This window comes from Canis lupus, chromosome 6 (assembly GCF_003254725.2).
Source record: "Canis lupus dingo isolate Sandy chromosome 6, ASM325472v2, whole genome shotgun sequence".
In the NCBI taxonomy this organism is placed as follows: domain Eukaryota; kingdom Metazoa; phylum Chordata; class Mammalia; order Carnivora; family Canidae; genus Canis; species Canis lupus.
The window spans coordinates 31,686,992-31,707,058 of record NC_064248.1 but is presented as its reverse complement, the minus strand read 5'-3'; the positions used below and the strand labels follow the sequence as shown (position 1 = coordinate 31,707,058).

Sequence of the window (20,067 nt, the reverse complement as noted above, 5' to 3'; positions counted from 1 at the left end):
CCTAGCTTTCTAATTTTGGCCAGTTGTACAGTGTCAAGCAATACCTTGCTGTTTTTATTTTATAACTTACACAACTGTAGCACTTCCTGGAAATATCTCTTGAGGCAAGTCACAGCAACCCAATGGGGTAGACGCTATGCCAACCAAATGCAGTGGATTTCAGAACCAGGAGAGGCTGAGGAACTTACAGGAGGTCACACAGTTAGTGGGGAATTGGCATATGAACCCAGAGCCTGCACTCTTAACCATCTTATTATTATTAATTATTATTATGTTTTGTCTCCCTCATAAAATATTATCTCAGTCTACATTGCTAGCTTCTTGGTGGGGACTATGTTTTAAACAGCTTTAGGACCCCTGGATTGGGAGGAGGTGCCCAGTAAATCATTGTTTTATGGATTTGGGGAAAAAATAGTGCAGCGTATCTCTTAGAATTTATCTGGAGGACTGCAAGGTGCAAGGAAAGAGGAACTTATTTGATCTGTGAGCCCCACAGAGGCACTGACTATGGGGGGCTGGTCAGGGAAGATAAGATGGCCTGGGGCTCCTGGCTTCCTGCCACCACCTGAACCCTGGAAGCAGCTGGTGCTCATGAAGTTGGGGAGCAAGGTGGTGTTGGGGGGGGGTCTTAGGGGCATGGGGAGGGGGGAAGGCTGATAAGCAATGAAGAATCTAGAATCTCAGAGTACCTCAGCAGAGTGGGCTCCACACCCATTTGGTAAAACTAAGGCTCAGAGGGTTCTCAAGATCAAAGGCCAAGCGGGAACACAATGTCATGTCTCTAGCCACACGGTTCGAAGATTTCCATTCCTTCCTCAGGGGGAGAAGCATAGCCAACATGCCGGGAAGTATTTCTTCTCCTGCTCTTTTATCACAGTGCAGAGCAGCACTCAAGAGTTTGGGAGTAGCAAAGGTGCCCCTTTCTCCTTCTCAACGTTGCCTTAGACCCTCAGACACTCCTTTTATCTGGAAAGAAAGCATCTGATCCACTGAGCCCCGCCTCATTGTCATCTTCTGTAAAATGAATAGAATACGACCAATTTCCCAGAGTTGCTGTGACAATTGAAACAAGATTATACGTATAGAGTGTCCAGCAAGCCCCCAACACAAAAGAATCTCCTAGCAGTGAAGGAACGGTATGCTGGCACCTGGAAGGGCTGCACACCTGGGTTGTCAGGTTACAGAAGTGCGAGTTGGCATGGTCTGGGGTTCCTTGATTTCCCTCAGGGGAGAAAGAGGAATGAACATAGTCTAGAAACCATTTGGGTGCCTACGGTCTTTAAAAATCTGTGGTGTAGTCCAAAGTGGGGATGAAGTGAGCCCCCAGAGGGACTTTTGGTGGCAAAAAGATTAGGAACTTTTGCTCAAGTTGGACGTAGAAGGTGGTGGCCCAGGGGGACGGGAGGGTTCCAAGAGGACCTTCTAAAAATACTGCCTGTTTACTAAGAAGACACAGACCACTTCTCTGCTGTGCCCCAGACAGCTCCACAAAAGGAGACATCATCTTGTCACCCACGCCTTCTGTCACCAGGCGAAGGAGCCTCCCCAGGGTGCCTTGGGACCAAGAGGGATTCAAAGAAGCTACGGCCTTTGGAGCCAGTCAGTTGGTTCAGAACCTACCAGTCTTCTCTCAGCCTGGTTCTTTATCTGAGAAATGGGAATGCAAATCACAAATGTGTGTGTTAGATTGAATGGAATATGGCCCGTACACCGTGTCATTCAGGGACTGGCCCTCAATGGGCACCTATGAATTCTAGTAATGCATCACTTTCATGGCTGGAGAGAGCCCCTGGCTTGCAGCAGAGTACAGGCTGCAGTCTCGAGGATAGGTGAGCTAGACAGACAGGGCTCCTGCCTTCACGGGACTCCTGGCCTGTATGATCTGCCTTGGGCTGGGGCAGCTGAGGGGGACTGTCTCCTCAGTGGGGTGATTTGAGCCATCTCTGTCCCCAGTCCCTTCTAGAGTGACACGTCGGGGAAAGAGTCCAGTCAGGGGCCTTCGAAGCACTTCCAAAACATCTAGAGACATAGAGAACAAGGTTGTGGGAATGCTGGGAGGTCCCAAGCCAAGATATAAGTCGATCCCGGCATGAATGGGAGGTGCTGTGGCTTTGAGAGATGGAGATTAGGAGACTGGACTCCAGAACTGAGCCCCAGCTCTGCACCGTCCCAACATAATAGGATTCCTTTGACTGTGGGCCTCCTGGGTGCCTCTGAGAACCTCTCTTGGCCTTTCAATGGTTCAAGGGAAGAGTCATTATCCTGATCTAGTAGTGGGAAAACTAATAACTCAGAGAGGTTAAGTCACTTGCTTAATGCCTGCTAGCCAGGATTCAAACTCAAACTCTCCAACTAGGTGACCTTGGACAAGCCATTGCACAAAAGTATTTGAGTATCTTCGTCTGTCAAATGTTAAATCCTGCCTTCTTCCTAGAGCCCTCGGGGAGCTCAGATGGGGGGTTGTTGGGGGGAGGCCCATTATGAGCCCATTATGAGCTGCAAATCTCTGTCTGCTCAAGACAAAGTACATGAAGTGCAAGGTTCAGCTCAGGGTAGCTGAAAGGGAAGTGCTGAGTGTATGTTGGGGGTATCTGACCATGGATGTCTCCTTCTCCTTCTTTTGAGAGAGAGAAAGAGAGAGAGAACGCACGTGAGCAGGGGGCGGGGAGTGGTTGGGACCAGAGAGGGAGTGAAAGAGAGAAGCAGGCTCCAAGCTCAGTGTAGAGCCCAATGCGGGGCTTGATCTCACAATCCTGAGATCACGACCTGAGCCGAAATCAAGAGTCCGACACTTAATCAACTGAGCCACCCATGCACCCCAAGACTAGGTGTCTTATTGTCTGGGTTTAGCCAATGACACAGAACTTGGGCCCACAGATGACTTTTCTCCCAGGCACCTTCTCGGTGGTAGCGATGGGGAAGTGTACAGACCTCCCAGGCTGCATTGTTGGCTGTGGGGTTTTCTTGTTCCTATGGGGTCTGTGGGGCCTCCTTATGTAAAAAGGACAGAAAGCGTGGCTTCACAATGTTGTGACTTATAGATGAATGAAAGAGAAAGAGTCCCATTGTCAACCCCACAGAGGTTAGAAATGAATTAATAATAATTAATAATAATGATAGTGATGATGATGGCCATCACCCTCATTTGCTCACCGTGTACGTGTTGGGTGCTGTTCTAAGCCACCATTCACGAAGAGCTTGCTAAGTGCCAGACGCCTTTCTGAGGGCTTTATGAGAATTAATTCACCTGATCCTTATGAGTTACTGATGACTATTCCCATTTTACAAATCAGGACACTGAGGCTCCAGGAGATTGAGAAAATGAACTTGTCCAGGTTGTGATGAGTTGGTAGGTAGGGGCGGCTTCAGAGGTGGACAATTTGACTCCAAAGCTCACACAAGTTGTTTCTCTCTTCTGTCAGTGTGTTTCTCTGATGTCTGATCGTGTTTGGTGATGCTGTCCAAAGTTTGAAGCTGAGCCTGTCAGTAGTGAGGCTGGGTTATGCTTCCTCAGGCCCCTCCCCACTGCACCTCCTGCCATCACCCTTCTGTGATAGGACCTGGTCCCTCCCTATTCCTGGGCCTAGATATGAAGGGGGTTGTTCAATGAATGGAAACACGTTGGCTGGCAGGAAAGAGCACTGGACTGAGAGTCTTGTGCTGAACCGGTGGGGGGATCCGGTTCAGGCTTGGCCAGGGACAGGTGTCCCTCCTCAGGGTTTCATCCACTCTGTAGAGTGAAGGAGGTTGAACTGAAGGTCCCTGGCAGACTTGGGGAACTTGAGTAAAGTCACACAACTCGTTGGTGAACTGACTGGGCTCCATCCAGAGCTGTTGTCACCAGAGCTGGCTGCCTGGAACAAGAGGCAGACTGCTACTAGGTAAGCGGTCCATAAATAGCACAGTGACTCTGGGGTAGGAAGACAGTGGGCAAGATTTAGGGGCAGGAAGTCTTTTCCGGCTGCCCTGGAAAGAACAGACTTCTCGGGCTCTCAGGCCAGTGCTGGGAGGGGTAGCATTCTTGTCTCTCGGCTCCCCAGGCTTGGTTTCACCACCAGAAGAGGGTGGGGGCCCCATCTTTTGGTCCTCCTTCCTCTAGTCATGGTTGGCTGGGCCTTTGAGGCGAGTCTGTGATGTTTGGGTTCCTGCGGCCCCCACTCAACCCCATTATCAGCAGGCAGCCCCAGCCAGGGCCCCATGTTGGATTGGAAAGTTCTTTCTCTGTGATACCTGGGGTCTGATACCCGGTGGAGACCCTCCGTAGGTGGTGAGCATCGTTAATACGTCAAACGAAAAGAAGCAGCTGGAAGGTGGTGGTGACTTGGGTGTGTGTTCTCCTGATCCCATTTTGGGTCCACTTTCTTGCCGCCCAGGCAAGCCACTTCGAGGCCAGCTCTCCTCTCGTCTCTTCCAAAAAGCTCTGAGTCCTTCTAGCAAATACCTGCATTTCATGAATTGTGGCCTCCATATCCGAAAGATATGTCCACATCAGATCCCTAGAATCCGAATGTGACAGGCCCTGCCCTGCCTCTCCTTCCTTCCCTGCCATTATTTGGAAAAAAACGTCTTTCTAGGCGTAATTGAGATAAGGATCTTGAAGTAAGATCATCTTGGATTATGCAGATGGGCCCTAAATCCAAAGACAGGTGTCTTTTAAGAGAAAGGCGGGGCACCTGGGTGGCTCAGTGGTTGAGTGTCTGCCTTCTGCTCAGGGCTTGATCCCAGGGTCCTGGGATCGAGTCCCGCATCGAGCTCCCTACAGGGAGCCTGCTTCTCCATCTGCCTGTGTCTCTGCTCTTTCTCTCTCTCTGTGTCTCATGGATGGATAAGTGAAATCTTTAATAATAATAATAATAATAATAATAATAATAATAATAATAATAGAAAGGCAGAAGATTTGAGACATGAAGGGGAGAGGATGGGACCACTGAGGCAGAGAGGACAGTGATTTGGACACAAGGTCACAAAGAAAGGAATGCTGAATCCTTTCTAGTTTCCAGAAGCTAGCAGAAGCAAGGAAGGATTGTCCCCTGGAGCCTCTAGCAGCACGTTGATTTGGACTTCTGGCCCCCAGAACTGTGAGAGACTAAGGCTCTGTTGCGTTGAGCTCCTCTGTTTGTGGTACTCTGCTAAAGGGGGTCCAGGAAATGAAGCCACTAGGGAGTGGAGCAGGGTGGCTGGAGCCGCGGGCCTGAGGCCTCTGAGGGGCTCCAGCCAGCAAGAGCTGCGTGCGCCAGGGAGGCTGCGCGGCCTCGTCTGCAAAATGGAGCCAATAAAGCCGATCTTCCCCGGCTGGTTTTGTTTTGTTCGCACAGCTTTATTGGGATGTAATGCACATGGCATGCAACTCTCCCATTTAAAATGCACCTTTCAGGGTGCGCCTGGGTGGCTCAGTTGGTTGGGTGTCTGTCTTCGGCTCTGGTTCTGATTCTCGGGGTCGTGGGATCAGGCCCCACATTGGGCTCCCTGCTCAGCGGGGAGCCGGCTTCTCCCTCTCTGTGCTGCTCTGCCGACCTGAACTTTCTCTCTGTCAAATAAATAAAGTCTGTTTTTTTAAAAAGATGTTTATTTCATTTATTCATGAGAGATACAGAGAGAGAGAGAGAGGCAGAGACACAGGCAGAGGGAGAAGCAGGCTCCATGTGGAGAGCCTGACGTGGGACTCAATCCCGGGTCTCCAGGATCACGCCCTGGGCTGAAGGCAGCACTAAACCACTGAGCCACCTGGGCTGCCCAATAAATAAAATCTTTAAAAAAATAAAAATAAAATAAAATGCACCATTCTGTGGGCTTTTTACTGTATTTGCACAGTTGCACAACCATGCTCACATCAGCTAAAGAACATTTTTGGCATCCCCCTTAAAAGAAGCACAACCCCATGATCAGTTGCTTCCCAGGTTTTTTTCCACAACTCCCCTAACCCTAGCCAACCACTAATTTACTTTATCTGTAAAGATTTAACTATTCTGCACATTTCATACACATGGAACCATACTGTATATGGCCCTCTGTGTCTGGCTTCTTTTGTCGAGCGTAATGTCACGTTTCCTTCATGTTGTAGCAGGTGTCCGTGCTTTATTCTTTTTACGGCTGAATAGTATTCCATTGCATGGGTTTATGACATTTTGTTTATTCATTCATTTATTGACAGATACTTGAGTTGTTTCCATATTTTGGCCATTAGATATTATACATTTATGAAATTTCGTATATAAGTTTTGTTTTGTTTTTAGAGATTTTATTTATTTATTCATGAGACAGAGAGATGAAAGACACAGGCAGAGGGAGAAGCAGGCTCCTTGTGGGGAGCCCAATGCAGAACTCGATCCCAGACCCCGGGATCACACCCTGAGCCGAAGGCAGACGCTCAACCACTGAGCCACCCAGGCGTCCCACATTTCCATGCATTGGCCTCATATATAAGTTTTTGTGTGGACATCTCCAGAGTGTTTGGAAGATTGAATGAACTGGTGTCTATGATATGCCCTTCACCAAATGAAGAATCTCAGAATCAGCTGCGACTCCTCCAATGTACAGATTGGGAAACTGAGACACAGAGAGGAGCAGCAGAGACTTGCTCGAGGTCACCCCAGACAGTAGAGCAAAAACACTTAATTGCATCTCCTTGTGTCTGACTGCCCAGAACCAAATCCCGGTTCAATTCGGACCTGGGTCACCTTGTGCAAGTTAGCTTCACCTCTCTGGTCCTCAGTGTCTTCATGTGGAGAAGAAGCATGGTAGTAGTATCCACCTCATGTAGTTGGTGTGAGAATGAAATGTGCTAGCCCATGGGTCTGGGCCGTGTTAGGTGCTCTGCAAATCTCAACCGTTCTCACTCTTGGCAGCACCAGATGTGGAACTCAAGTCACCTGGCTCCCAGGTGTCAGGCGTTTTGAGTCTACGCTTCCCCAGTCCCCTTCCCTGTATCATGAGCATCTTCCCAGAGTGATTATAAATTCCTTGGAGGAAGGAGCTGTGGCTTCCTCTCTCCACTGCCCTGAGCATATAAGAGGTGCTGGATGAGCACATCCTTGGCCCTCCCAAACCCTGGCCTTCACTGGGTGCCCCAGCTAGGAACGGTGGTAGGTGTTAATTCTCTACATCTTTCTAACGCTCCCTGTGATGACCGAACGTGTCTTCCTTCCAGACAGTGGACAGTTTGCCACCATGGAGTTGGGGCCTCTGGAAGGCGGGTACCTGGAGCTTCTCAACAGCAGTACCGATCCCTTGCAGCTCTTCCACCTCTATGACCAGACGGACCTGGCTAGAGAAGAGATTGAGCTCTTCTCAGGTGGGCCCTCCACCGCCCCTGCCCCCTCGCGTGGCCTTGCTCACCTCCGCCCTCATCCTGCAGCTAACGCAGTTAGCAACCCAGCAACTGGGGGACGCTCTGGCCTTGGAGCTCGGGTCAGCACCACAGACAGCTCCAGACCGCTTGTTTGCTTTCAAAGGGGACATCTGGTCTCCCCGCCCCGCCCCCACCTCGCCTTCCTTCCCCACCAGCCCTCTTCCCAGACCTTTCCTCCTTCATCCATGGGGCTTTTCCCTCCAGAACCCGACATGGACACCATCAACTGCGAACAGTTCAGCAGACTGTTGTGTGACATGGAAGGTGACGAAGAGACCAGGGAGGCTTATGCCAATATCGGTGAGGAAGCGTTTGAAACCCGGGAGAAGGCTAGCTGAGGGGGAGAGTTCCTTTTTCTCTTTTGTTAACCTCTGCCATCCACCACAAACCACAGCAGGCTTCTCCCTCACGAATCAGGGCATGGGGGATGCGGGGCGAGGGCTAGAAGAGAGACTCGGGGGAAGAAGGGAGATCGACCCCGTTCGCCAATGACCACCGGGCAAACAACATCTCACTTTTAACATTCTCTGCCTCCATTTCTATACCTTTTTATATTTCTTAATCTTCTTTCCTTCCTTCTGCACAGCCCAAACCACCTACCCCTCTCTGTTTTCTTTTTTTAATTTTTTTTCCCTCCCTGATTTCCTCCCCAGCACCTAAACCAAACTACTATTTGTAGTATCTACCCTTTGGGAAGCACCTGTTGCATGCAGATCACTGTATGTGCGTCAGTGCTTTGAAGCTTTACAACAACAAAGGAAGTAACTAGTGTTAGTATCTCCATTTTATGGAGCAGGAAATCAGAAGTTTAGAGAAGTAAAGCACCATACCCGGGGCTGCATTAGGTAGAAGTAGTAGTGGGCCAATAGTCATGCGTAGATTCAAAGTTAGATCTTGCTCATTTCAAAGTCCTTATTTTTAACCACAAAAAAGAAAGTGTCTAGGGTGGGGGAGGTTCTTGGGAGGCTAATTTGCAGGTTTAAAAAGGGCAATAGCTTTCAGATAAGGGCAGAATCTTCGGAGAGAGGTGTTGCTGTTGATGTTTTGGTTTGGGTTTTTTTTTTTTTTTTTTTTTTGAGGGGAGTGGGGCAAATGCTCCCTCGTCTCCCAAGATGACCTCTATCTCAAACAGGCTCTGTTGAATTAGAAAAAGATGCCCCCTCTTCTGGAGATGTAGCCCCCATTTGTCCTCTTGCTGGGCATCCATGTGCAGTGAATGACCTGCACAACTGGCCTCGGTGGCCCTTTCCCCGGCACACCAAGAACCACACCACGCAGGAGGTCTGTGCTTGGCATGAACGTGGCCAGTCTTTCCATGGTGCACAATTAATCCTGTAGCACACAAAGTGGAAAATGGAGAGGAGTGGTAACTGTGTCTCAAAAATTACAGAACTGAGAAGTCTGCCCACTTCCTTTCCTTCCTCGTAACTTAACTTGAGGAAGCAGAAGTGTTCGGTGCCGAGGGTATTCGTATTCCTCACAACTGGAGGCAGTGATGATGGATCGCAGCATGCGGTCCTCAATTTAGGATTGAGGGGCTTTTTCGCTTGGGGGCATCTACACAGGAAACAGAAGCTGTCGAAGCAAGTGGAGGTGGAAGCTTTATCCACATCTGTTCCTCACGTCTGTGGGTTTTCTTTGTGCTTCTAGAAAGCCAGGCTCTGGCCTGGGCATGCAGTCATTTGAGGTATCTTGATATATGTCTAGAAAACAGCTCCCATTTGTGCATAAGTGGGTATGATACTCACCCCTGCCTCCTGGAATGGCTGAGGATTGGATGAGTTTCTGCATGTAAAGTGTCTAGGAAAGGAGTTTGCAAAGAGGGAGTCAGGTGCCCCCCACCGCTACCACTGCCACCATCATCACAGTCATCACGGTCACTGCTGTCCTCTTCTGGCTCTCCACTGCTGATAAAAATCAATCCCTCCCTTTCCCCAACATGAAACTTTCAGTGCGGGCACCTGTCTCTGAGTTTCTCAAACACTTTCCCTCACCCTGTCCCCACTGCCCGGAGCCCTCCACTTCCCACCTCCCTGACTCTGACCATCTCCCAAGGCCTGGCTCCGGGGTCCCTTCCCTCAGGAGCCCTCCCTGCTGGGCCCATGCTACCCTACACTCTTTCCTCTGACCTCTTGCCATGATCACGGTCTCCCCATTGGCTCCCAGTCATGTACCACTTTCTACAATGAACCGCTACTTATTAAGCGCCTGTGGTGTACTAGCTGCTGTGTTTGGTGTGGAGCCTCTAATGCTCACCATCCATCCTTGGGTTGTAGGTATTACTTATTCTCATTACGCAGAAGAGGAATTGGAATCCCAGAGAGATTAGGTAATTGGTCCAAGTGTGCACAGCTAGTAGGGTTAATGGGGACAGAGCTGGAATTTAACCTTAAACCCCGTGACAATGCTACCACAACCGTGTTGTACTACTTTAGAGCAATAGTCAAGTTTTCATGGATGTACATCATCCCTTCAGTTAGATTAAGAGGCCATGAAGGTTCAGTGTTGCTTCGTTCATTTGATCATTCATTCAGCACACACTGAGCCCCGCCGTGTGTGCCAAGCCTTGAGGGCCTACCCCAAGGCGTGGGGTGCAATAGGCTTTCAGAAAACTCTACCGACTGACTGTTCTTTTCCTTGTCTGGGCAGCGGAACTGGACCAGTACGTGTTCCAGGACTCCCAACTGGAGGGTCTGGGCAAAGACATTTTCAGTAAGTGGGAGGATTCTTGGCTCAGCCTGTATTCCCTTCCTTGTTGCTTGGGGAGCCTTGTCACATCTAACGGCCACCCTTGGAAGGGTGGTCACATCCCCGCCCAATGTAGGGACGATGGAGGCTCACTTTGGGCATCCTTTGACTGTGTGTTGGTGTCTCTGGTTTCTCTCCAAAGTCGAGCATATAGGATTAGAAGACATGATCAGCGAGACTGTGGAGGTGCTAGAGGAAGCAGGACAGAAAAGTCAGAAAAGACGTGAGTAAGCCCCTCTCTGACCTGACCCTGGCCTGCTTGACTCTTGGCCCTGTCTTTGCTCCCAGTTGCTTCCCCTGTTAAGCCCTATCTGCTTTCCCTAGGTTTGGATGTTCCGCCCCCCACGCCCCTCACTGCTGCTCCTGGTGACCCAGGGAGGAAGCAGACAGCCCAGGGTGCTAGGGGCCACTCTCCATGTGCGTCTGTGCCCCTGGCTATTTTGATTGCCATTTCCCAAAGGACCTTTGGGCCCTGGCTTCTCTTTCACTCTTCATTGTCACCTCTGTGTTTGAGGGAGGTGTCTTCAGGTGCAGATTCTGGAGTCAGCAAGAACAAGTCAGAGTCCCGGGTTGCTATTTATGGTCTGTGTGGCCTTGAGCGAGTGCCTGGACCTCTCTGAGCCTCCTATTCAGTCTCTGTGCTTCCTTAATCTGTCCTCACCAGTCAGTCTACATGGGCTTCTAAGTACAAATCAGATAGTTTAGCTGTCCTCCTAACCCTCCAACAGCTACAAAATACATACACAAGGCCTATATGATCCGGCTATTCCCAACTCTCCAAACTCGCCATGGGCCAGGACATTCCAGCCACGCTGGCTTCCTCCCATTCTTTAGCTCACCTACTCTTTGCAGCCTCAGGGCCCTTGCACTTGCCATTCTACCTGGAATGCCCTTTCCCCAGTTCTTCCCATAGCAGGCTCCTCTGAATCCTTTAGGTCTTGGCTAATTTGTCACCTCCTCCTGAAGGCCTTCTTTGACCACCCTTTCCACATAGATCACCTCACTGATTGTCACCTTGTGTCTCTCCTAGCCCCTTAGCACTTGCCACCATCTGGACTTACTTTTATTTTTATTATTGCCTTTTATATATTGCCTTTTTAAAAAAGATTTTATTTATGTGTTCATGAGAGACACACAGAGAGAGGTAGAGACACAGGCAGAGGGAGAGGCAGGCTCCCCATAGGGAGTTTGATGTGAGACTTGATCCCAGGACCCTGGGGATCACATCCTGAGCCAAAGGCAGACGCTCAACCACTGAGCCACCCAGGTGCCTCTATCTATTGCCTTTTGACTAGTTCCCTGCTGTGAGGACAGGGATCTTGTCTTCCTTACTCATTAACTGCATCCCCAGAATCTAACACAGTCCCTGCTGTAGCACCTCAGTGAATGTCCACCAAATTAACATATCTGTAAAATGGGTATAACAGTTGAGTAAGAGCTTACTATGCTCCAGACCATGTGTCAGACTCATACCTGTTTCTTTATTTGTTAACAGGTAAAGCAGGTACATAGCATAAAAATTCAAAAGATGCAATAATATTCAGTGAAACAAACAAACAACCTCCCACCTCTGTTCCCTAGATTCTCAGTTTCCCTCCCTGAAAACAGCCTATGTGACCAGTTCCCTTTTTACCCTGTTAGGAAATTCTATTTGTCTATCAGCCAGCTCTTTAAAATAAATTTTTTTTTTCACTACACAAATAACCACAGTTTTACTAATGCTCTCTTGCACCTGGCTTTCTTCATTTAACATGCCTGGGAGGTCATTTCTGTATCACTGATGGAGAACACAATATTCATCAGGGAATATTCCTCTTGCTTGCTTGGTTTTTTTGTTTCATTCAAGAAATATTTTCCCCAGATTTTTACTACAAAACTTTTCAGTGTAAAGTAAAGGCGAAAGAATCGTACTACAAACAGCTGTTTGGCTCTAGTTGCCTTAACGCATCTCTGTCCATCTGTCACCCCCTTTCCCCACCCATTCATCCATTCGTTTTATTTTGGGAAACTTTCAAAGTAAAGTGCAGACACCAGTCCCCTTCCCTGTATGTCCATTAGCATTCTTGTTCTTTTTTTTTTTTTTTAAGGGCTGCATGGAATTTCGCTGGGTGGGTGAATCATAATTTGTTTAGCCAGCCCCGGGCTGAGAGACACATAGGGTTTTTCTCCGTTGGCGTGCTAGTGCTTGGCACTTAGCTCACGATTTTTCAGTGCACTCGGGCTAAGTAGGAATCCCCGCCCCGGGTTCACAGATGAGCCATCAAGGCTCACAGAGGCTGTGTTGCAAAGACGCACAGCTAGGAAAAGACCAAAAGCAGGGTTTTTTTTCAATGCTTATTTTTCTAAATTCAAACTCATCTTGTGTCCCCTGCCTCTTCCAGTATCTCATTAGCCCTGGGTGTTTAAGGTGGGGTTTGGGCACAGCCAGACAGGCAGGGAGCAGGAACGATCAGAGAAAGGGGAGGCAAGGGGACCCACAAGGCCACTTCCCCACCATTTAGGGCAGGGCCATGTGGCTGCTGGGGTTCCTGGGCTCCTCATGGCTTGGACCACACCTTCCTCCGGGCACCTGACCATGATATTCTCTCCGCAGCCTTCCCAGAGGAACTGCCCGTGGACTTGAAGCACAGGAAGCTAGGTGAGCAGGGTGGGGTGGGCCCAGGGAGATGATGAGGCGGGAAGGCCAGGGCCTCTGCAGGTGCATGTATGAAAGGCAGTGGAAAGCCAAGGCTCAGATAGGTGAAGTGGCTCATCCAAGGTCACACAGCTACTGAGAGGCGGAGTTGGGATGCAAACCAAGATCGTGATGCCATACCCCTTGTTCTGCAGTTTCAGGGCTGCTGGGAGGTTCAACTTCTCCTACCAAGCCTCTCCCTCTACACCCCTTCTTCTTAATTCTGAGTCAGAGAGGAGATCCTGCCTCCTGCCTTATTCCACTGCCCCTCCAGGCCACACTTCTCCTTTTATAGTACAGAGTCACCAAGGGTCAGCTGGTCACCCAGTACCCTCTGGCCTCCTGAGAGCCCCATGCCGCAGTCAGCCTCTTCCTCAGCTCCCTGCCTCCTCCCTCCAGATGCCCCCTCCTCTCCCTTCACCTCCCCTCTTGTACCACCTCCCTTCTTGTCCTGGTTGTGATTACAAAGTGTGTGTGTGGGGTGGGGGGGGGACCAACCCCTGAGTGACAGAGTGAGGAAATAGCTCGTAATCTAATGAAGGAAGCCTAATCCCTACCCTCAGAAAGAACCGATCTGATGGGAGAGACTGGAGCCCTGTCCATGAAGAATCCAGAACAATGGGGTATCCTTGGGTTTAGCCCCTGCCTTCAGCCCAGGGCATGATCCTGGGGTCCCAGGATCAAGTCCCACATCAGGCTCCCTGCATGGAGCCTGCTTCTCCCTCTGCCTGTGTCTCGACCTCTCTTTCTGTGTCTCTCATGAATAAATAAATCTTAAAAAAAAAAAGAATCCAGAATGATGGAGAAGTGATCCCTGGCCTCAGAAATCTCTCAGTCTGATGGGAGACACTGGGTTCCTACTTTCAAAGACTTACCCCAGTCCGATGGGGGAGATAGGAGCTCTCCCTGTGAAGACCCGGGATGATAGGAAAATCGTCCCTCTGGGGAGCTCCCAAACCGATGGGAGAAGCAAATTTCTACCCTCTTCTATGTCCCTACTAAATGGAGGAGAAAAACCCCTGCCCCAGTCTGATGGGGGACAAGGGGACACATACAGCCCCTGCCTTCTTTAGGGAGTGCTTGGGGCCTCTTAGGGTCCCCCAAGGGGCTCAGCAGCTGGCCATGGAAGGTGGTAGGGGCCCCAGGCACCAGCCTGTTCATAGGTTCTGTCCTGCCTGTGGCTCTCCACCTTAGGAAGCTCTCAGGACCTGGTGTCAGGGAAAGGGCTGGGGGCTGGAGGGCTGCCTGGCACAGAGAAGCTGCTGACAGAGCAGCTTCCCTCGGGCTGGGAAGAAGATGGGAGCTTCCTCTAACTGCCAGGAGAGATTACTCTGCTTCTGAGGTCCTCCCCAGAAGGGTCCCTCCAGACCCCTTCGGATCCCACCCATGGTCCCGTTGATCTAACATGCTTCCTCTTCCTCACAGCTGAGCCCCTCACTGTACCCATGGTGACTGGCACCTTCCTGGTGGAGTCAGTGAGTGACCCCTCGGCTCTTCCCTGCCTGTCATCACCTGCCATCTTCAACGAGCAGCCCGCACCTGTCCAGAGCTGGCTCGGGGAGACTGTCCTGATGCCAGGTACGTTAGGGACTTGGGGAGCAGACTTCCCCACCCACTCTGTGTAGCCCACTTCCACCCAGCTAGTCCCACCCTCACGGTCCCCATCAACTCAGCCTGTGCCGGGGAATGTGCCTTGGAAGGAAACACGTCCCCTGGGAGATAGAGCAGGGAAGGCCCACCGATTGGGGCGTCTACCCGTCAGCCCTCATCACTCATCAGCTGTGAACTGAGCACCCCGTCTGTGCCAGCCACTCTGCGGGTACTGGGGACACCGTCATGGGCCAGCCAGACACAGCTGCTGCTCCAGGGGACGGTGGCGCTGTCAGATGTCCATCGAATAATCATGAAACGGGATGAGGAACATAGGTGCTCCGGACGCTCCCACCTCATGCCTTTGCCTCTTGCAGTACCTGCCTCTGGTTCCTTGCTGAGCTGCCTGAGTCTTCCTGCTGGTGGCATCCAGATCGTCCCCAGCCTCCCCTCCCTGCCCCAGGGGCTCTGGCCCATCTCGGGGGCTGGGACAGGGGTGTCTGGCATGGTCATCTATCAAGGTGAGTGTGTGAGGCCTGGCCGCCCCCGCACCCCCCTCCCGCTGCTACCTGCCTCCTCCCTGATCCCATCCTCCCCCCAACCCCAGGCGTGCAGCACCTTCTCATGATACACCCTCCCCCAGAACACCCTTCTCTGACCCCCTTTCCCAAAAATCAAAGCAGAAGAGCAGAGCTCCCCGAGGTGGTTTGGGTTGAGTGACCCAGCCAGTGGCCTGTAGCTTTCCATGTGTCACTTCCCCCCACCAAGCCTTAGCTTTGCTTTATTTTCCCCCTCCTCTGTACTAAACTTCATGCTATTTAAAAATCACGATGACAGTACATGCTCATTCACAAGCCAAACAATAAGAGATGCTCGCCAGAGGTACTGAGGCTCTTCCGCACTCTCAGGGTAGCGTGGTTTGGTGTGCATCCTTGTGTAGCTTTTCTGGAATTGCCTTATTTCGCGATCGGCAGGATGGCCCCTGCTGACCTCCCATGGTTGGGGGTTGTGAATTGTCCAGGGCAAGGCTCGCTTGGGCTCTCAGGGATGAGAGAGAAGATGAAGCCAGGGAAGGGGCAAGGGGGACTCTCAGCCAATCCAAGAGCATCTTTTAAAGGTCGTACACCAGTTTTCTGTATGCACCAGGGACCAGAAGCAAGGGAGTGCCCCTGACATCTAGGCAAGTGGACACTGACCACACAGCAGGAAGAGTATTTTTTTTTAAGATTTTATTTATTCACACACAGAGAGAGAGAGAGAGGCAGAGACACAGGCAGAGGGAGAAGTAGGCCCCATGCAGGGAGCCCGATGTGGGACTCCATCCCTGGGACTCCAGGATCACGCCCTGGGCCAAAGGCATGTGCTAAACCACTGAGCCACCCATGGATCCCCAGGAAGAGTATTATAGTAGCACTTGCCCTAAGCTGCCTGTGAGCTGACTGTGCCCATTTCACAGGTGGGGAAACCAAGTCGCTGTGAGCTAGATGTAACTCCAGAGTTCTTTCCTCAGTTCTGTCCTGAAATGTCCTCCTTTGGAAGTGCCCCCGGATCTCCTCCCCAGACTTCCAAGCCACGCAGCCTAATTTGGGTGGGGGTGACCCGAGTGGGTGCCTGGGCGAATACCTGGCTAGTTCTCACTGCTTGCCTTTGTCCCAATGTAGGGGAGATGCCCCAGGCCAGCCAGGTGCTTCCTTCCAGTGGCCCAGCCGTGCAGAGTCTCCCCAAGTCCCCAGATCGGCCTGGCTCCACCAGCCCCTTTGCCCCATCTGCCGCTGACCTTCCTGGCATGCCAGAACCAGCCCTGACCTCCCGTGCAAATATGACAGGTAAGGACCCTCGGGGCCCATGAGAGCTATAGGAAGCAAGACTGAGGCCCTGGGGAGGAGGAACTGAGCCGCCCCCAGGGACGGGGAGGCTGTGTGTACGGGTAAAACAAGGCAGGGAGGGTCTCCAGGGAGTGAAAGTCATAAGAGAACCCTTGCTCCACCTAAATCTGACCACTGGCCTTTAGCTCCTGGTCACCTGGAACAAAAAGAGACCCAGTGTGGCCAGATCTTCTGAATTGTCACCAGAATTATAAATCTCAAGTTTTACATAGATAAATTTTTTTTAAAATATTTTTTAAAAAGATCAATTATTTATTCATGAGAGACACAGAGAAAGGCAGAGACACAGGCAAAGGGAGAAGCAGGCTCCCTGCAGGTCACCACCTTATGACCTTGGTCTTGGGGGATGGGGGTGGGGTTGGGGGGATGAGGACTCAGCCCGCAGTGGTTCTGCCTTTGGGATACTCAGGACTGAATGTTCCCAAGGCAGGGAGGTCCCAGGGCAGGCCTCTCACCCTAACTGCTTCATCTCCAGAGGACCAGCTGTCCCCTCCCCGATGTGTGGCAGCTCACGAGGTCTCCAGCAAGCCTCCAAAATTGCCCGGTGAGTGGTGGTGGACTCTCTGTGCCCTGAGGGGCAGGAGGTGAAAGCCCAAATCTGCCTCTCCTTCATTCACTCACTCACTCACTCACTCACTCACTCACCCATCCCTTACTCAACCCCATTCTGTCGGCTGGCTCACATGCATTTGTTCACATGCTCCCTTGAGTCCACCATGCACAACACGTAAGTCATGTTTACCGAGGGCCTGGCCTCGGAGGTGCTCCCCAAGTGCTGAGGGAATGATGAGGGGAGAGTGAACAAAGGAAAGAGTGACTACGGGCATGGGGGCGAGGGAAGGTGGGATGCGAGGGTGACCGAGCTCCGATGTCTTCCTCTGTTCCATGTGCTCTTCTAAGCAGATACGTTAAATCGCACGTGTCGCACACGGCCCTAATGTTAGCCCCCCTTCTGCAGATGAGGGACTCCTGGGGCATTGCCCCAAGACACAGTGGAGTCTAGGACATGTTCCAGATTACAGTAATTAGTGGTGGACCTGGGATTGGAACCAGATACCTGGATTCCACTCTCTTAACCCTTTATGCCTCCCCCACCCCTTCTTAGAGTAGGTGAGCAAGAGCAGAGGGGGTTAGCCAGTAGATGAAGGGGTGGGTAGGTACACAAGGGAGAAGACAGGTGAATGATGGTGAGCGAACGAATGAATGAGTAGCTGAACGAGGCAGTAATAAAGAAGGCAGTGGGTGGGGATCGACTGGCGTGTGGGTGAAAAAGCTAGTGACGGTGGTCAGGCTGGCCTCATGATGGCCGGTCCTGCCGCTGGCACCCTCCCCCCCCCCCAACTCACACCCTCCTGGGACTTTGCAGAGAGCGTGAAGCAGTTCTGCAGCTCCCTGCGAGACAAGTACCAGGCCGAGCCCGCAGGCCCGGATGGCATCCTGGTGGAGGTGGAGCTGGTGAGGGCACGGCTGGAGAAGAGCAGCAGCAAGAGCCAGGACAGGGAGCTGGCCACCCCGGACTGGGCGGAGCGGCAGCTGGCCCGAGGGGGTCTGGCCGAGGTGCTGCTGGCCGCGGGTGACCGCCGGCGGCCGCGGGAGACACAGGTGATCGCTGTGCTGGGTAAAGCAGGACAGGGGAAGAGTTGCTGGGCCCGAGAAGTGAGCCGGGCCTGGGCCTGCGGCCAGCTGCCACAGTACGACTTCGTCTTCTACATCCCCTGCCACTGTCTGGACCGTGCGGGGGACACGTACCGCCTGCAGGATCTGCTCTTCTCCCTGGGGCCCCGGCCGCAGCCCGTGGATGACGAGGTCTTTGGCCATATCTTGAGGAGGCCCGACCGTGTTCTTCTCATCCTGGATGCCTTCGAGGGGCTCGAAGGCCAAGACGGTGCGTGCGGCCCCACGTCCACAGAGCCCCAGTCCCTCCGGGGGCTGCTGGCCGGCCTCTTCCAGCGTAAGCTGCTGCGAGGCTGCACCCTGCTGCTCATCGCCCGGCCCCGGGGCCGCCTGGCCCAGAGCCTGAGCAAGGCCGACGTCGTGTTCGAGGTGGCCGGCTTCTCGGCCCAGCAGGCCGAGACCTACATGACGCGCTACTTGGACCACTCTGGGGCCACGGAGCACCGAGAGCGAGCCCTGGCCCTCCTCCGCGGCCAGCCGTTCCTCCTCAGCCACAGCCACAGCCCCACTGTGTGCCAGGCCGTGTGCCAGCTCTCCGAGGCCCTCCTGGAGCTAGGCGACGGGGCCAAGCTGCCCTCCACGCTCACGGGACTCTACGTGGGCCTGCTAGGCCCTGCGGCCCAGGACAGCCCCCCGGGGGCCCTGGCGGGACTGGCCAGGCTGGCGTGGGAGCTGGGCCGCAGACACCGGGGCACGCTGCAGGAGAGCCAGTTCCCGTCGGCGGAGGTGAGGGCCTGGGCCGTGGCCAAGGGCTTGGTGCGGCCCGTCCCTGGGGCCCCAGACACGGAGCTGGCCTTCTCCAGCTTCCTCCTGCAGTGCTTCCTGGGGGCCGTGTGGCTGGCCCTGAGCAGTGAGATCAAGGACAAGGAGCTGCCACAGTACTTGGCATTGACCCCAAGGAAAAAGAGGCCCTACGACAACTGGCTGGAGGGCGTACCGCGCTTCCTGGCCGGGCTGCTTTTCCAGCCTCATGCCGACTGCCTCGGAGCCCTGGCAGGGCCGGCCGGGGTCACCTTGGGGGACAGGAAGCAGAAAGTGCTCAGCAGGTACCTGAAGCGGCTGCAGCCAGGGACGCTCCGGGCCGGGCGGCTGCTGGAGCTGCTGCACTGTGCCCACGAGGCCTCGGACCCTGCGCTCTGGCAGCACGTGGTGCAGGGGCTCCCGGGTCGCTTGTCCTTCCTGGGCACCCGGCTCACACCTCCCAACGCCTACGTGCTGGGCAGCGCCTTGGCGGCGGCGGGCCAAGACTTCTCCCTGGACCTCCGCAGCACTGGCATCGACCCCTCTGGACTGGGGAGCCTCGTGGGACTCAGCTGTGTCACCCATTTCAGGTGGGGGCAGGCGACAGGGGGAGAGGGCCTCCGCCGTGGGGGTCTCATAGGCCGGCACAGTAGCCGGGCGGGGGTAGAAGTGATGCTTTCCATTTTTAAAAAATTATTTATTTATTCATGAGAGACACACAGAGAGAGGCAGAGACACAGGCAGAGGGAGAAGCAGGCTCCCCGCAAGGAGCCCGATGTGGGACTCGATCCCAGGGCCCCGGAATCACACCCTGAGCCGAAGGCAGACCTCAACCACTGAGCTACCCGGGTGTCCCAATGCCTTCTGTTTTTAACATGAGGACATCAAGGCTCAGAGAGGGACAGTAGCTTGCCCAAGGTCACACAGCCAGTGAAGGGCAGCGTCTTCAACCAATATTTGGGGGTAATGTTTGTTTCTTGTGCTTTTAAATTTACTTTCTTTACATTTTAGAGGGTGGGGAGGAAGAGGGAAAGAATCTCAAGCAGACTGCAAGCTGAGCACAGACCCCCCCCTTCCCCTCAGGGCTTGATCTCACAATCCTGAGATCGTGATCTGAGCTGTAACCAAGAGTTGGATGCTTAACTCACTGAGCCATGCAGGCACACCTTCAACCCATATTCGAAGACCTGCCAGGTGCCACTGGGCCACGTTTAGGATCTAAGACTTTGATCTGGGCTCAAATTCGTATTCTTCTCTCCATTCCCTAGTCAAGCCACAGCCTCCCCTCGGGCTCCCCAAGCCCCTCCTCCCTTTTCCAGTCTGCTTCACATTCAAGCACCAGAGCAGTCTTCCTAGAACTTGCATCTGATCATATATCACCCTTCCGATTCCTTAACTGGGCTCAC

General features: G+C 52.7%; 1 protein-coding gene across 11 annotated transcripts in view; it reads left to right on the top strand.

The window, feature by feature from the left end:
* Positions 1–20,067, top strand: part of CIITA (class II major histocompatibility complex transactivator) — a 69,610-nt gene that overhangs the window by 37,993 nt on the left and 11,550 nt on the right. For 9 of the 11 annotated variants that reach the window (XM_049111406.1, XM_049111405.1, XM_049111399.1 and 6 more), the window contains 10 exons: positions 7,148–7,291; positions 7,553–7,648; positions 9,998–10,060; positions 10,239–10,319; positions 12,690–12,734; positions 14,196–14,348; positions 14,738–14,881; positions 16,022–16,186; positions 16,677–16,790; positions 17,613–19,251. In XM_049111406.1, coding sequence (XP_048967363.1) covers positions 7,168–7,291; positions 7,553–7,648; positions 9,998–10,060; positions 10,239–10,319; positions 12,690–12,734; positions 14,196–14,348; positions 14,738–14,881; positions 16,022–16,186; positions 16,677–16,790; positions 17,613–19,251 — 2,624 coding nt within the window. In that variant the 5' untranslated portion in view covers positions 7,148–7,167. The remainder of the gene's footprint in view (positions 1–7,147; positions 7,292–7,552; positions 7,649–9,997; positions 10,061–10,238; positions 10,320–12,689; positions 12,735–14,195; positions 14,349–14,737; positions 14,882–16,021; positions 16,187–16,676; positions 16,791–17,612; positions 19,252–20,067) is intronic. The other 2 variants (XM_035718155.2, XM_049111400.1) reach the window with 2 other exon arrangements.